This window comes from Ursus arctos, unplaced genomic scaffold, assembly GCF_023065955.2.
Source record: "Ursus arctos isolate Adak ecotype North America unplaced genomic scaffold, UrsArc2.0 scaffold_6, whole genome shotgun sequence".
NCBI classification, from domain to species: domain Eukaryota; kingdom Metazoa; phylum Chordata; class Mammalia; order Carnivora; family Ursidae; genus Ursus; species Ursus arctos.
This window is the reverse complement of record NW_026623078.1, coordinates 78296466-78313865: the sequence shown is the minus strand read 5'-3', so window position 1 is coordinate 78313865 and position 17400 is coordinate 78296466. Positions and strand designations below refer to the sequence as shown.

General features: G+C 52.3%; 2 protein-coding genes across 2 annotated transcripts in view; one reads left to right on the top strand and one right to left on the bottom strand.

The window, feature by feature from the left end:
* Positions 1-17400, bottom strand: part of TG (thyroglobulin) — a 244300-nt gene that overhangs the window by 20960 nt on the left and 205940 nt on the right. Inside the window, exons 43-44 of the mRNA XM_026495381.4 lie at positions 14468-14632; positions 13279-13446 (exon numbers count right to left, since the gene is read on the bottom strand). Coding sequence (XP_026351166.3) covers positions 13279-13446; positions 14468-14632 — 333 coding nt within the window. The remainder of the gene's footprint in view (positions 1-13278; positions 13447-14467; positions 14633-17400) is intronic.
* SLA (Src like adaptor) overlaps positions 1-17400 on the top strand; it is an 81675-nt gene that overhangs the window by 13374 nt on the left and 50901 nt on the right. The gene's annotated exons all lie outside the window — the stretch shown is intronic.

Here is a 17400-nt window from a genome sequence, read left to right as displayed (position 1 = left end):
CACGTGGTGCTAGTTAGCTTGCTTTCTTTCCCTTTGTCTCTCTGTCTCGTCCCTCCCTCCTTCCTCCCTTCTTTCCTTCACCACCCCTCTTCTTCCTTCCTCCCTCCCTCCCTCCCTCCCTTCCTTCCTCCCTTCCCTGTCGGGACAGTCCTGCTCTCTGCACTGGGACAGTCTGGGAGGACCATCTGCCTGCCCCCAGGACTCCGTTTCCTCATTTCTGAAGACAAGGGGCAGCAGAAGGTCAGAGATGCAGCTCTCAAGTGTGAGGCCCAGACCCCAGGGCCCTTGCTCAGTCCTATGATGGGTGTTTACATATTTATAGGCTCTTATGTCAACAGCATAATATGCTTATCAAGACCTCCTGGCATGTTTAAATTGTTTTTCTAAACATTTCCAAGCATACAGGACCTGTGATTAGAATTCAAGGTGTGGGTAGGACCAGGAAGCAACCCTTCCTGTCTGAGACCTTCTTTCAGCCACTGCAGGTAGGGTTGACCTCAGCCTGGCTCGCCCAGGGGAGGCCGGGTCAGTTGGTGGTATAACTGATCCAAGCCACGTCCGCCGGCTCCGCAGAGGTGAGGGGAGGCGAGCAGAGAGGAAGGCAAGGACAGCATCAATTTAATTCTATCTATAAGGTGTATTTCTTGGAAAAAGATCTGAAGCAATTATGACAAAACTCTAGTATCTGTTAAAAATGAAGAGTAAATACAACAGTAGTCATTATATCAATGACTTTCAAGTATTTTTGACCATGATCTAGAGTCAGAAAGACATTTTATAGATTGGAACACACGCACACACAGAGGCCTGGAATAATGTTCGTGAAGGACATCCACGCTCATGGCTCCTCCCATATATGCCAGAGCTGAGTGTTTCCACGCTACCCTCTTCTAGTCTAACCTGTTCAAAATGCTTGCCTACAATCACTTGAGCTGATTTCACAACCTCCTAGGGGCTCAGGGGAGAAAGTGCATCATGCTATTCTCTGTCCTTTTCTGAGTATTCGGGATATTTTAGAACAGAATACGAGTAATCATGCACACATCTCCAATTATTGCCAAACATGGAACATGCCTGTTTCACTGACGTATCAACATCACACATGAATTGGGAAATTGCATAGAATCAGTGCCAAATTCCAACACAACATACAACGGAAGGGCTGAGCGCAGTTCTGGGCACACGGGCAAGAGGTGTGAGGATTATTAAGCGGCTCCCAGGCCAGGGCGGGGGGCCCGGCACACACTCGGGATGCTGTGCTCACTCCCCATGTGCTGTTGGTGTTTGCTTGTCTACTGCTCCAGAACGACCGTGCAGCCAAAGGGGCGCATGGGGCTCAGTACGGTGCCAGGCACCTAGTCACAGGTGGTGCTCAGCGAACGTGTCGGACAGATGATTAGTGGAGACACTGCCTTTGTAGAAAAGATACAGGCTCGAGGCTGCAAGGAGACTCCAGAGTCGAACCTCGTGGGCTCAGACCCCAGAGTTGGGGAGACCTGGGCTTGGATGCTAGCTTTGCCCCTTATTAGCTGCGTGACCTTGGGCAAGTTACAGAATCTGCCCACGCCTTTGTTTCCTCCTCTGTAAAATGGGCACAGGAATATTACCCTTTCCATAAAACTGTCATGGGGCTAAATGAAAGGATACCTACTGATTTCTCAGCCTGTGTGTTACCGTTGCTTGATATTTGTAGACTCAATCTTGTGCCCAGCCCAGATGGGTCAGGGAAGCCCGTCTTAGAGGCTTCATTGATGTTGGTCCCATCGGTCGTGGGTCCAAACCCTGGGAATCCCTCTTTTCTACCCCTGCTGCAAAATGACCAGCCCCACATAAAGAGTAGAGCCCCTGCATGAGTTCCTTGGAAACTATTTTCATGATGAGGCGGCTTTTAAGAGTGGCAGGGCACCGAGCCCAGGCACGGCTAGAAGTGCTTCTACCATATAATAGTCTAAACAGTTCCACAGCTAGGGAGCCAGAGGGAAGGGCCCGGTTTGGGCTCCCATGAGACTGTGATTGCTTTCACATTTCCAGGGGATCTGAGCCGGCTGCGACTAGCCGGGGCGCGGCCTCGTTGGCTGGTCAACTTTCTAGAGACGGCTGGCGTGTGGTCCCCGGCCCCAGAGAGCACGTGGGAATGCGAAGGGGGCCCGTTTCCAGCAAGAGCCACATCTCTTCATTCTTGGCCAGGACCGAAGCACAGATGCTGTTGCTAGTTTAATTAGAGAGTCAGCAGGAGGGATGGGGGCCACCACGTGACGCCGAGCTCCGACTTCCACAAGCTGTAATTACAGGCGCGATCCGCCGAGGAAGCGGGGTGGCTACAGCCTGGGCTTCGTTAAGGGCCGTCAAGAACTGGCATGTCGTCTGTGCGTGGGTTTAAAGGACTGCCACGAATATGTCCTACAGAACAGTTAGAGCCCACGGAGGGCTTGACCGCGGTCTGGAATGCCTCGTGGCCTAGTGCACAGAGCATGGGGTCTGTGTTTAAGAGATGCAGGTTTGAACCCGGCTCTGGTGTGTGACCTCAGAAGGCTCGTTGCCATCAATAAATTTGCTCAGGGAATATTCCTCTCTGCGCCTGGGGTTGACGTTAGAATGAAGTGAATTAATGATTCACAGTGGTTGACGCACAGGTTACCATACACATTCCTTCTCTCTTTCCCCTAGCCAATAAATTATTGAAAATAAATGCCCTTATGTTCCCTGCAGAATTGACAGGCATGCTGGAAAACGCTTTGCTGGAGGGCCTCTACCTTCCATTCACGACTCATACAACAAATTTCTATCGAGTGCTTCCACCTGCCAGGAGCAAGTGGAGGCATTTGGGATGCATCGGGGAACAATGCAAGTTCAATTCTCTGCCCTTTGGGGACTTCCAGTGGAGCTGAGAGCCTGATGGATACAGGACAAATTTTGGTGGTGATAAGGATGTGACCCAGACAAGGCCAGCAGGGCAGGAAAGAGGACTGGGGGTGCTGGTCAGTGAGGGTTCAAATTGTAAATGGGATCATCAGGGTGGGCCTTGTGGGGGACAGCTGAGCCAGGACTGGGGAAGTGAGTGGTAGGGTGTGGGCAGGTGGGCGAGGAGTGGAGGCCAGGGTGGCCAGTGCCGTGGATGAGGACAGAGGAGCCAGAGATGAGGCAAGGGAACGGAGGCTGAGCAGCTGGTGTGGCCCCACCCTGCTTTTGCTCAGGAGGGGCCGGGAGAAGGGGCCTGCATTGTGGTCTGCAGGTGCCACCTGCCAGAGATGGGGTGCGGGTGGGGGAGGGGCCAAACAGCCATCTGCCAGGTGTCCTTGAGTTGGTACCCCCTGTTCTGGGGCCCCAGTAAGGAGCCCACGAGCCACTGCTGCCTATTGGTTCCTTCTCCTGCCACTCCAATCTTACGATGTGGCTTCAAAGCCCATGGTGATCCTCAGAGCTCTCCCCACACCTACACGGTTGGCCCTCTTATTCTTTGGGAAATGCCGAACTGGAGCCCTTCCCGAATTCCCTCCTTCTTCTTGGACTGAGGGACCCCCCCTCTTTCCCCCGAAACTGAGGCCTCCCTGCCCAGGGCTCTGGGACCCTCCCCTGTACTTCTTCAGCGTCGTCACTGGGCAAATCCTCTACTCTAGGACCTTCAATGTGCCGCTCTCCGTGACTCAGCCCCCACCGAGAGCTCAAGGCCGACGGGTGTCCCCACCCAGGATGGTCCTGCCTGTCTGCCTCACCTCAGTGTTGCTGGCTCTGCGGTGCACACACAGCAAGCGTATCCCCACGCTGGTGCCGTCCACCCTTCCCGTCCTGGCACTCCTCCCCCACTCAACTCGATAACCCTCCCATCTCCTTTTCCCTCACCTGCTCTGCTTCAGGCTCGTTTCTGGAACCCTTCTGCTGTCTTGCCCACTTTCAAATGCTGAGGTCCCCCAGCACGCATCCCTGCCCCCTTCTCTTTCCCTTCCATCCAGACATGCTGAGAGGTGGTACCGTTTCTTCCCTTTGCGTTGATAATGGCCGGTAGGTTAATGAATCCTAAATCTCTCTCCAGCCTCAACCTCAGACCCGCATATCCAAATATCTCCCAGCTCCTGGGAACCCCTCCGGTCCCTCAAACTCAACATGAGCACAATTTAACATCATCGTCTACACGTGTTCTTCCCCAGGTCCGGAACCTTCCTCTGCTATTTTCCTATCCTCGATCACTAAATAGGTAGCCAGTCACCTGATTAAAAAAGACGTTTGCTGACCCGTCCTACTCCCCCACCTTCCCCAACACTGTACCCCAATCCTGAGGATTCTCCTCCTAATACATCCTAACCACTGTCCTATCGACTCCTCCTGCCCTATCCTTGCTCACGCTCTCTTCAGCTTCTAACCCGTCCTGGGGCAGAAACACCAACATTATCTCTGGGAGAAGTGTACACAAAAGGTCCTTAAGTGATTTTTGTTCATTGGTTACTCTTGAAGTTATGTAGAATGGCTATGACATCATAGGTTTGAGACCAAGAGACCCAGAGGAGAATCCCCAAAGGAAAAAATAGGCAGCCTTTCAGAGTTCACCCAATTCTTGCAAGTCTACATGGATAGATGCATGAATGAACGAACGCCCCCAGAATTCTCTAGAGCTCTGAGATAGACAAAAGCAAACACTCATGTGTTCATTGAATGAACATAAATTAAAGGCCTTTGAGGCCAGCAACTGGGAATCCAAAGTGAACACGACATGGTTCTTGCTGTGCCACAGAGCTGGTAAAGTCAGAGAGGCAACTCATCAGCGAGCACACTGCCCCACGGAAACCGGCTGAGGGTTTGCATCTGGTGGAGCTGATGGTGCAGAGGCTTCGGGAAACACAGTGGCCACTTTCTCGATCCCCATGCTGCCCACCCCATCAGCCTTCCCTTCCCTGCACCCCACTGAGATGGCCCTCGTCATCACCCATGTCCTGTCAGGTCCAGTGGCCCCACCTCTGCCCTCTGCTCATGCCACTCTCAATGACATCCGACAGTTGACCTCTGCTTCCCTTCAGAAATACGCTTTTCTGACATCAGATTTTCCTGGTTTTCTTCCAAATCCGTATCTATAGCTCTGACCTTTCTTCTGAACTCCCACCGTGTATACCCAACTGCCATTCCAAGGTTGATCCCAAATCTGGTTATTTCTGACCATTACCATGCCTACAATCCTTATTTAACTCATCAGCTTGCTCCCTGGACCGCCCAACACAGGGCAATCTGGTCTCTACTTCCTTTGTTCCCTCTCCATCACCAACTCTATGTTGCTAGAATGCTCTTTTTAAAAAAGACAAATCAGTACGATCACCCCCTAGTGTAAAACATTCCAGAGACTCCCCATTGCAAGTAGAACAGAATCACTCTCCTAATGCCGATGAGATCTCATCAAATGGGTCACCTCCAATGCACCCCACTTCTTCTGCTACCCCTCCCTCCATTATCCATAGCGTTTCCCAGTCCTCTGGCCTTCTTGTCCCCCTAAGTAAGTCCTGCCACAGGACCTTTGAACGAGCTTGTGACCCAGATCTCCCCAGAGCTGGCCCACCTCATCATTCAGGTCTCAGTCCTCCCTGCCAAGGTGCCTTGGATTCATGTTTCCATTTTTTTTTTAAGATTTTATTTATTTGAGAGAGAGAGGGAGAGTGAGAGGGAGAAGCAGACTCCCCGCTGAGCAGGGAGCCCAAAGTGGGACTTGATCCCAGGACCCCAGGATCATGACCTGAGCCGAAGGCAGATGCTTAACTGACTGAGCCACCCATGCGCCCCCATGTTTCTATTTTCTTCAGCACTTTTCAAGATCTGAAAAATGTTCTAAAGATTTATTTTGAAGAGAGAGCATGTGACCACGTGAAAGAGGGCAGGGGGGAGGGGCAGAGGGAGAGGGAGAGAGAGAATCTCAAGCTGAAAATGCACTGAGCACAGAGCCCAACACGGAGCTCGATCCCAGGACCTTGAGATCATGACCTGAGCTGAAACCAAGAGTCAGACGCTTAACCGACTGAGCCACCTGGGTCCCCCTCATGATCTGAAATTCTCAGTGTATTTGCTCACACATCATTGTCTATGTCCTCTCACTAGAACGTGACCTCCACAGGCCAGGAGCTTCACCTGTTGGGTTTACGACTTTCCCCAGAGCCTAGAGGAGAGCCCCTCAGTAAGTACACGTTGGGCATGTGCGTGGACCGCTCCTGCCTCTCCCACTTATTGTGATGTTAAGGGGCCGACTTCTCCATCCGGCACAGCAGGCCCAGGGCCTAGGGCCCCCCATAACGTTAGGGCCCATGATATAAATGTTTCTTTCCATTTCTTTTAAGACCAGAAGAAAAAATAAGTGTGATCATAATGAATTTGTAAGCGTGAATCCAGCATGGCTCACATTCATCTTTCCCAGTGCAGTCATAAAATATTCTTACTATGTTGGGGGATAAGCCAACCCCGCCGACCTCCAGCTTTCTCTGAACGGAGCATGATAATCCCACCTGGCGGGGCCACGGGACACATAGGCGAAGGGCCCTGTGTGAGCCAGAGAGCTACAATGCTGGAGTGGAGGACTTGCAGTGTTGCAGGGCGGCCCAGAGCCAGGGACCCGATGGGGCTCCCTGGTGTTGGGACCTGTCTCCTTTGTCTAGACGCCTCCCAATCACACCGTAGGAGACAGGTAGGGCTGGTCTCACTGTGCCCACCCAAGGATAAAGAAGCTGCAGCTCAGACTGGTTAAGCAACTTGCCTGAACCGTGTGGCTGAAGCCAGGAATTGAGACCCATTTTTCTGATTCCAGGTCGTGGGCTCTCCACAGGGCCCCACCATGCCTGGCTCAGGTCCAGACCCTGACACCCACCCACTCAAGTGCCTCTTTCCAGGAAATGGTGTGCACTCGTCGCGACTTCTGCATGCCCCTCTGTGATAATCTGCCACCAAAGGCTTGATTTTCCTGTGCTGGGGCTGGTGCCAGCGCCTCGGGCTGCCAGGTGCTGCTTCCAACTCTCAGACGGGCTGCCTTCCCCTCCCCTCCCCGCTCCCCGAAGGGCCCCCACTCCACCTGCTCCTGGACGGGGCCAGCTCCTGCCCGTGCTCGGGGCACGGTGGCGGCGCTGTTTCTGATTTTTTTCTCGCCTTCCTTGGAGATGCTTGTGCTTGGAGGGGAAGGCAGAACAGTGCATCTTGGAACAAATCTGCTTTTGATCATGCAAATTAATGCCCGGTTAATGTAGGCAGACTGTCAATTTCACCAGTTAGAAAGAGAGAGAGAGGAGGGAGAGAGAAAAGAGGGGAAAAATCCCTACCACAGCGACTGATGAATTTCAACAGAAAGCTGCTACTTCAGAAAATAAGATCATTCTCCGAGAGCGGAGGTTTTCCAGGCATCTCAGGCAGCCGTGATGCTCCACGGGTATGTGGTTAACTTTGCTGGTGTCATTAGGACTCTCTGTGTGGGCCATAGCTGGCCTGGGGTGGGAGGTGGGTGGGGGTCTTCATACAGACTTGTTAGAAGCCTTGCCCGCCCACCCCCCTTGGTCTGTGGGATTTGGTGGGTGTCTGCTCAAGTGATGGGTGGGTCCAGGGGCTCACTTGGGGCGGGAGGGATGCCTACCGCTCCTGTGACTTCCCCTGGGAAGCGGACGGTGTGTGTTTGTGGGTTGGGCTCTGGATGGTATGAACGCAGGGTTGGCACAAGGAAAAAGCATGAGTGTGCATCTGCCATGATTTGGAAAACTGGCTCGGGTCAGGCGAGGTGATTCAGTGGTTGTCTGTCCTTTGTATTCCTGCTTTCTCTAGAGAATTCTATGGATCAGGGACAATAGCTTTGGACACTAATCCTAATAATACCCTGAAGAACTAGGTGAGAAACTAATATTTATTGAGCACGTACTATCTGCCAGGCACGGCTACATGTATGATTTCATTCAACATCTTAATAAGTATAGGGACTAGTAATTTCCCCATTTTGCAGATAAGGAAACTAAGGCTCAGGTTCCGGGGAACCCAAATGCTCCTGCTGGCTTGGGGGATGGGGTCAGTTCCTTCATCACTGTGACCCTCCTGCTGGTGAGGCCACTGTGGCACCAGCAGTCCCCTCCTCCCCAAGTGCCTCTTGAGGCCCTGCACTAGGATGTCCGTCTCTCCATCTAGTGTCTATCGCACTGTATTTGAGTTATTTACTTCTGCTCATTTCCTCTCTCCCTGCCTGACTGTGAGCTCCATGAGGGCAGGGACTGAATGTGTACTTATACTCCAAACACCCAGCACGGCCTCTGGCACACAGGAAGTGGCCACACTGAGTGTTGCATGACTAAACACACAGGGCTCAGTGTTGGGAACACATGCGTGACACCTGATCTAGGCTGTGGTGGTTTTCTGCGAAGTCCTGCTTCTCAGCACAGGTGGGCGGGAGGAGCTGGGCTGACATGGAAGGATTCAGAAGAAGGAATCGCTGTGATTGAGGCCCTCGGGAATGTGCCATCCTGGGGTTCCCCTCAGCTAATGGTAGCTGGACAGGAACTATGGCATATTCTGGGGGGAAATGGAGAAACCCACAAACCCAAGTCTGAATGAGGGTCAGGAGCAGGCTGAGGCAAGGGAAGGCAACCCAGGGGCATCCATAAGCAAGGTGTTTCAAGATAAAATAGTAACTTCGATACTGTGTGTAGAGGGCAGCTGGTAGCCGGGTTCCCATTTGTGTGTCCCTACTATGTGTTGCAGTCTTGTGTTGGCCAGGATTCTGAGGATTCCTCTGGGCTACGATTGTGACTGGGAGGGGATGGGTGGTGCTGGTGCATTCGCCATCCCTGTCCTAAGGTTTAGCATACATGGGGTTAGGAGTAAAGCTCCCCATTTGGACCCAAAGGGTCTGTAGTTGGCTTTACAAGTGACCAGTTTGATGACCTCGGGACAAACATGAAACCTCTGGAAGACTTCTTCCTCAGTAAAATGGTGTTAAATACCAGTTCATGGGCCTCTACCTCCCAGGGTCATGGTTGAGCTACAGTGAGAATGGAGGTGGGGTTGGGAGGGCCTTCACACACAGCAGCCCTCATTCTAGCTGTGCTTCTGACCACACGAGTACCCACCACATTCGTTGGTGGGTAGAGAGCTCTTGGAGGGAGGATCTGGCTCTTCCCAGAGGGCTATGGCAGGAAAAGGATGCCTTTGGACTTAGATCCCGGAGTTTGATTTGTATTTGAATTCTGCTCTCTCTCTGAACTGCTTTCCTGTCTGAATAGATCACAGATCATAGATCACAGATCATAGATCATAGGGTTGTTTGGGATGAATTATTTCCTTGAAGACTCCTAGGTCAGATTCGTGCACATAGTCAGGTCCCCCAAATTTCATTCTTTCAATCTAATGAAGAGTCATTGAGCCCTTACTGTATACCAGACACTTCCCTAGCACTGAAGATAAAGCAGAAAGCAAAACTGATAAAACAGTGCTCACGGACCTCACATTCTAGTTGGGGAAGAAATATAATAGACAAAAAAAAGCATAGTATTTCAAGAGGTGTAAGTGCTGAGAATGGGGAGCAGAAGGAGGGGGAGAGAGAACGCTGGGGATATGGCTGCCTTCTCCATCTGGGGGGTCAAGCAAGTACTCTGAAGAAGCAGACCCTGAAGAAGTGAGGCAGTGAGTTATCTGGAGAACGTTCTAGAAGAGGGAACAGCATGTGTCAAGACGCTAAGATGGGAGAATGCTCGGCATACTTGAGGAACACCAAAGCGATCAGTTGGGATTAAGGGCAGTGAGCAAGGGGAGAGGGTAGCAGGAGGTGGGGTCAGAGAGCAGACGGGGCTGCATGGAGTAGTGGTCATTGTTGGGACTACGGCTTTCCCTCTGCGGGACCTGAGGCCACAGGAGGACTCTGAGTAGGGGGGTGACAAGATCTCGTAATGTAGAGGGATGGTTCTGGCCACTGTGGTCCTCATAGATCACAGGGGGTGCAGAAAGCGAGCTGGGAGCTAATCCTGGAGAAAGATGACGGCATGGCTCAGGGTGATGGCAGAAGAGGTGGTGAGGCCGGCTGGACCATGGGTGCCCTTGGAAGATAGAGCCAGCCGGTTTGCTGACGCGATGCTGGTGGGGTGGAGGGGAGCAGAGTCACGATGACCGTTAGCCTGCAGCCCTGCATGCGGACGGAGGAGTCGCTGTTTCCTGAGATGAATTCAGCAGGAGAACAGGCTGGTTGGGGCGGGGCACAGGGGAATCAGCAGTCCCTTCTGGATGTTAATGAGCGGGAAGCTTGAGACATCTAACCGAAGATAGCAACTAGACTGTAGGCCAAACCAATCTAGAGTCCAAGGGCAAAGCCCGGGCTGGAGGTATAAAACCGGGCTGGACGGACCTGTTCAGGAGACATCAGCACGTAAGGGCATCAGAGTCCTGGCTCTGGCTTCACATTCGCCCATCACTATTCCCCGCTCCCTCTCCGTTCCCCACAGCAGCGCCCAGGTGAGTTCTGGGCAGGACGCAGGCTCACAAAACCATGCAGGGGCCGGACTAGCGCAAGTTCAGAAGAGAACGAGCAGAGACAGGAAGCAAGAGAGGAAGGTTCTAACCAGGAGTACGTAGGCCCAGGGGGCCTCTGCCCCAGGACTGGGGTTTGGATAACAACCGTGGAATAGGGCTGCCTGCTGCTCCGCCGAGCCCTCCCGGCGCCTTCCCTACACTGGTGCCCGGACTGAGGCCACACTTTCCCAGCCCCACCCTGGTGTGGGCTGTGAGCTCCTTTGCAGGACACCATCTTTCTTCGCAAGTGCACCAAGGAAACATCTCCTTGACAACCTCCAAGGGAAAGTCAATGAGAGGAATGAAAACACATTGCTAAGGAGGAATCCTAGTCCTCTGGATCCAGACTCCTGGCTGGGGGGCTCAGCGATTCAGGACAGAGATGAGAGACTTCCAAACACGCTGCAGAAGGGGAGGAGGGAAGAGCAAGGCGGCCGCATGGCCACACAGCCCCTCTTACAATGGGCTGGCATAATCAGATAATATAGACTGAGGCCAGCACAGCCCCCAAATCCGCCAGTAAGAGACCCCCCCACAACCCCCAGACCTGCAGGTCGAGGGATATGGGAACGAGCTGCCAGGGCCTGCACCCTTCCACCCGTTCAGGATGATTCCCAGGTTCCTGGGAGTAGAAAAGTAGCTCTTCCTCTCTCTAAAGTCGGAGGTGGCTGGGATAAATTGTCAGCACACGGTCCAAAGAGTCAGAGTTGTGAGGATATAGTCTCTTCTGCACAAAGATCCCCATATCCCCAGAGGGCAACATAAGATGAGATACTGCGTGGGAAAGGGTCCATGGCGAGCGGCTGTTTCCTTCCATGCTGCCCATGCCACAGGCCATCGTCTCCAGCACACAGCGTGTAGAGGGGGCAGCATACATCTTAAAACGCTCTTTTCTTTCTCCTGCTTTAAATTTGTTACGTTTTCATGAATCTTTCATAGCAATTCAGCTATGTCTATGTCTATGCCTATGCCTTTCATAGCAATTCAGCTATGTCTATGTCTATGCCCATGCCTTTCATAGCAATTCAGCTATGTCTATGATTCATGCCTAAATTATGAAGGGGCTAGATCAAAAGCCATTCAAAGACCCACTAGCTTAGAGAAGAAAGGCCCAGGGCTAGTGGTGGGGAAGGGGCATCTTTTCAGGGCTTCCTGAGTGTCAGTCCGGTTCAGTAATTAAGTTACAGCCCCTTGAAGTAAGGGCTGTGTTATATGCAGGTGCTCAGCTGGAAGACACAGGGATGGATCAGATGCAAACGTTCTTTCCCAGCTGGACAGGAGCTAATAATGACTAAGTTCTGCTCTACACCAAGGCCCCCAACACACATGCATACAAACCACCCCAACACACACACACACACACACACACACACACACACACACACACTCTATGTATCTGTACACATATATACACACACATGCATGTTATATGTAGCATATGTGCATTACGCATATATGTATATGTAGTATTATTAGTAATATTAAATTCATAATATCCTCTTTCACACTGTTACACTCCTGAGATAGCCAATGTTAATGCCTGCTGTATAATGTATAATGCCTGCTTCCCACACTATAACCCGTTCACAAAGAAACATAAAATTATGCACACTTACATATTTACAGATGGATACAGGCTGTTTTTTTATAAAAAATATGGATGCCACCTTAATTTTACAATTCGTCTGCATTCTTGTTGTTTGTTTTCCATTTAACAACCTGTCATAGGCATCCCTCAAGCCAGTAGAGACGAATCGGATTCACCCCTTTCACCATCTGCATTAATATTTAATAGTTTGCATGTAGCCTAACTTCGTCCACCATCGATCCGTTAATGCACACTTGGGTTGCGTCCAACATTTTGCCACAATAATTCACGTTGTGATAAATACTACTGTATATATATATATCATGAAAAGTGCTGTTTTCACTGCTATGAGCCAGACTCCCCGAAGTGAGACATATTACCGGAGGGAACAGGGCAACGCAAGGCGACGCAGGATCCTGGGAGGCTGCGTGAATGATTGTTTTCTATTCCAGCTGCACTGCCTTAGATTCAACAGGGCCCGACAGAGCCCCACGCTTGGGTGGGTGTCCTCTCCCTGGGTTTCACGTGCCGCGGCCACCATCCCAGGCCTGACGCCTTAAAGGATCTGTTAAGAGCAGCCTGACAAGGGCGGGGGGGCAGGCCAGAGGAGAGCGTGCTCGGCCTCTTCCAGGGTGAGCCACATCCTGAGGCGTGAGGGCATGTGGTCAGAGCAGGAAGTGAGTGTTAAAACAGACAGCAGACCTTACAACTTTCTCCCACTTTGTTGTGTCTCTAAGCGGCCACACGAAGTCGCCTTTGCTGGGTGCAGGGTACAGCCCCTGCCCAGGTTTCCCGGAGAAGAAAACCAGCATGGGAGCTGGGTGTCCCGGCCTCAGTGGGGCAAGCGTCCTTCAGGGGGCAGGGGTATCCAGCGCCTGGAGCCCCGAAGGTCACAGAGCTCCTTGGTCAGGCTCTGCGCCTTGCTTCCCATGGTGATTCACCCACAGACGGGGTTTGTGGATGTGGGGGTGAAGGTGTCGGTGTTGCTCACAGCCCTGCTTGTGTCTCACGTCTGAAACAGCTCCCCCCATTGCTGTCTCCCAAGCTCCTTACAGAGCCTTTGCTCATAGTAGTGTTTTACAGATTATTTTGTAAATGAGCGAGTAAGTCAGTGACTCTGGACCAAGGTCAGACTTTGAGGTCCTGAGCCACTGGGGCACAGCCAACAGGGGACTCTGAGGCTCTTCTCTGCCTACCTTCACAGCTTTCGCTCTGTTGATGAGCCCGTCATCTTGAGAACTCCCAATCAGCAGATCGACCTTCACCCGCGGTGTCCTCTGAAGAGCTCTTGCCGGAGCCTCTCGGAGGTACTGGCCATCAACCACAGGACCCCAGTAGTGGAAAGGGCCACTCACGGCCAGGAGCTACATTGGGAGCAAAGGGATGCCGTTATGTGTACGGATTTTATCCTTCTTTTAAAAAATGGTTCTAGAAGAATCAGTTGCATTGCTTCACTTAATCAGGTTTTAACCGTAATGAACACCGATGCTGGTTATCCATCTGGGCTGTACTGGGAAATCAGAGTAAAATGACATGAACAACAGGTGGGAAGGACACCAGGCCAGGGACTGGAAGGCGAGTCTCTCTCTGAGCAATGGGTGGTCCCCAGAGCCCCCCCCCCACCCCGAGGTGACAAAAGAGCCCCAGGGAGGCTATAGGCCTGAGCTCCTAGGTGTGTAAGTGAGCGGGTGTAGACGTTGACTGAGGAGTAGGTAGGTGGTGGCCAAAGGCAGGCTCCGATAGAGAAATTCACCAGCTCTAGCCACTCTCCCAGTAGCTCACACCTAGGGGAGTTGAGGGTCAGACCTGCTCCAGGCCTGTGAATCCAGGCCCTGGGCTGAAGGCATCAAGCCCTTGGCTCTGATGACAATAGTTCCTCCTGCTAGTGTCCCCTTCATCAATGTCAGGGACAGCCAGGGACCACAGGCTGTGAGCAGAATCTTTTCAGGTGGAAAAGGGAGCACATAGCTGTCCTATCTAAGAGGATGGGGTGGCCCAAATCCACACAGGTATGACCATCATGCTCCATCTGTGTGGCTGTGACCGGCTGGAGTGCGACCACCGTCCTGGCACAGTCAAGACCCTGGATCTGTGTCACTTCATTTTATCCTCCTACTCTATAAAGCCCACATTATATTTTACATTTATATTTTACAGATAAAATCCAATGGGCAGAGAGACCTGTTCACCTTCAGTACCCGTGCTTGGTCCATCATGAGCTGGGCCCACGCACGGTGCTGGGGGTCAGGGAGGGCACATTCTAGCCGTGGCCAGTCATCCACCCCCTGTGCAGCGTTGGGTGGGTCAGGTCTCCTTTTTAGGCCTAGTTTTCCATTTGGAAAAGATCAGAGAGTGTCCCTCCCCAACTCACACTCAAGTGCCCACCTTGGTCTGGGCGTCATTGAGGACACTGGCAGGCTTCTGGCGGAGACAGGACACCATTTCTTGCATGGACGAGGTGGGGCAGCTGATCTCCTCTGCCAAAGCGGCTGCCTGCTGCTGAGCCCTCCCCTGGCTGATGACAGCAGCTGGGGAGAACGCGGAGCCACCCTGGAAGAGAACGCAGACTCAGGAGGAACAGTCTAGATCGTCTCCTCCCCTGCCGCCCCCTGCTCAGCCCAGAGACCTTGGGGCCACATCAGGGCTCGGCATCGTTCATCCACACTTGGAAGTCCCAGGACCCTTCCCAGAGATGCCCACAGGCATTTGGGAGGTCAGGACTGATCGATATCATATCGACACCATTTGTGATCTTGAACGAGTGTCTCACGAGGCCTCTGTTTCCTTACCTGGGAAGGGCGGGCCCTGGGCAGAGTGATCACTGACTAAAGCTGTATATTGAGACCCAGAGCTGATGGTGGTTGAAGAGGGACAAGGACCAGAATTGTCCTTGTCCACATCCTCCACCCCTAGCTCCCGGGTCTCCTGGAATAGCAAGTTTCCTGGCTCAGTTAAGACAGAGTTGGACTTTCAAATAGATGCCCGTCTAGAAGGTGATGGAAGCATAGTCATTGTGCAAGTAAATTTTTCAGCAGAGTCAATGCAAATCTCTGTCAAACGCTGGCTGGCTGGGAGTCTTTCCCCTCTAGGAACTCAGGTGGTGGCAATGCCAGGAGGTCTGTCCCCAGGCCTGGACTGTTGGTGGGATTGGTCTCTGCCCAGGATGGAAGAGGTGGGCTGAGTGCCTTGGCTAGGGTGCAACCCCAGGGCCTTCCGTCTGCGGACCACCCCCAGTTCAGACGCTGCTGAACACTATGACATCAGGGACAACAGGATGGGGGGGTTGCAGTGGGCCTACCAGCACCAGAACTATTACCGGGACCACTGCCACTGGAAAGACACAGCAAGGGCAATTGATCGATGACTTCGATTGTTTTTTGTTTGTTTATTTTTAAGATTTATTTATTTATTTCAGAGAGAGAGAGAGAGAATGAGCGCTGGGGAGGGGCAGAGGGAGAGAGAGGGAAAGAGAGAGAAACAGACACCACGCTGAGCAGGGAGCATGATGTAGGGCTCAATCCCAGGACCCTGAGATCATGACCTGAGCCAAAGGCAGACACTTAACCGACTGAGCCACCCAGGCAACTCGAGGACGTCGACTGTTAACTCAGGAGCTTCCCCCACTTTAGCCCTTTCATCCTCACCAACGCTGTGTAAGTTAGCTGCTGTCCTTGTCCCCATTTTCACAGGAATGAAAATAAAGAGATGGAGAAGTTCCGTAACTTGACCAAAGCCACAAATGCTGTCAGGGTCTGGGCCAGCTTAGGGGTGCAGGCAGCTGGGCTCCAGAATTTGCTGTGCTCCAGGACCCTGGGTGGGGCATGGGAGGTTCTAGTTCTCTGAGCAAGCTCTGTACTAAGAGGCCTGGGCTGGAGAGTCCTCTGTACTGCCCGCCTACAAACACCTGCCACATTCTCACCCTCCCAGGAACTTTGTGTCTCCTGCAATGTCTGCAACGTACTAGAAGACAGGTACGTCTGCTGTCCCCATTTTGCAGACAAGCAAACTGAGGCTCCAAGACAAAAGGGAAATTCTCGTTTATTGAGTATCTAATAGGTACCAGGACCTAGGATCTTGGGAACAACAAAAACTAATAATGATAATTAACATTTACTGAGTAATTGCTAAGTTTTGGGTATAGTTGTAAGCATTTCACACATAGTAACTCATTAAATCCTCTCCACAACTCTCAGAGGTAAAGGTTATTTACCCCTTTCTCTTAGGACGAAATTAAGGCACAGAAAGGTCCAGGACCTTGGCCAACATCACAGAGTGGGTGACTGGCAGAGCCAGGACCCCAGCCCAAGCAGCCCGCCTGGGCCACGCTCTCAACCACATGTGTTTTTATAGGCTGAACAAGACGCTGTGTTCTTGAGCAGAACTGCACGCTCTTACTCCAATGTAAAGAGAGCATTGATCTGGCCGACTCCAGAGAACATGTTTCCATTTTAGACCCTATGCTGAGCTAAAACATCCGAAACTGGCAAAAACACCGCAAATGCAGCAAAGGGTATATCAGACGGCGCCACTCTCACTGGGTCTTTGAGAGGATCGTTGAAGAATAGCATTGGAAAGCATTCTGGAAACTGTAAAGGGAGGTGCCTATGGGCACCTGAGTCAGCGGCCCGGCTACCCACTGTGTAAAACAGACAATAGATGCCCAGAGGGGAGGAGACCCATCCTCTCGAGATCCCAGCTGGACAGATTTCCTGAAGTCGGAGAGCACATTCCAGCACTGCTTCCAGAAAGTTCCAGTGGTCTCTATGCCCCCCAGTCAGGACTGAGGGCCATGGGCAAAGCACAGGCATTGCAATGAGGACAGGCTGCCCTGCAGGTAGGGCTGAGAGGTGGGGTGGGGAGAGGGCCAGGGGCCGGGGCTGGTTCTGGCTGCAAGTAGGGCTGAGGCTCCGAATCTCAGCGGCTAAATGCAGCCTGATGCCGCTGCACACAGCCCTCAACCTGGCTCCGACTCCACATGGTGACTTCACAAATGACCCAGCACCCTTCCCCCCTTAGTCCCATGGACACAGTGATGCCAGCTCCCCACGCTTCCCCCCAGGGTGAAATGCCTAAGGATCAAAAGAGAGAACCTCGGTGGAGTGTTCCTCGTGTGTCCTCAGCATTTTACAGATAATACCTCATGCCTCACGACCATCACATGAGGCAGATGATATTATCGTCCCGTTTTATAGATAAGGGGCTCACGACACAGAGAGGCAAATGACCTGCTTAGGATCAGAGGACTGGGTAGAGGCCAAACCGCAGCGTGACCATGGGTGACCAGGCTCCAAGGCCAAGCCCTTGGCCACCAGGTCAGC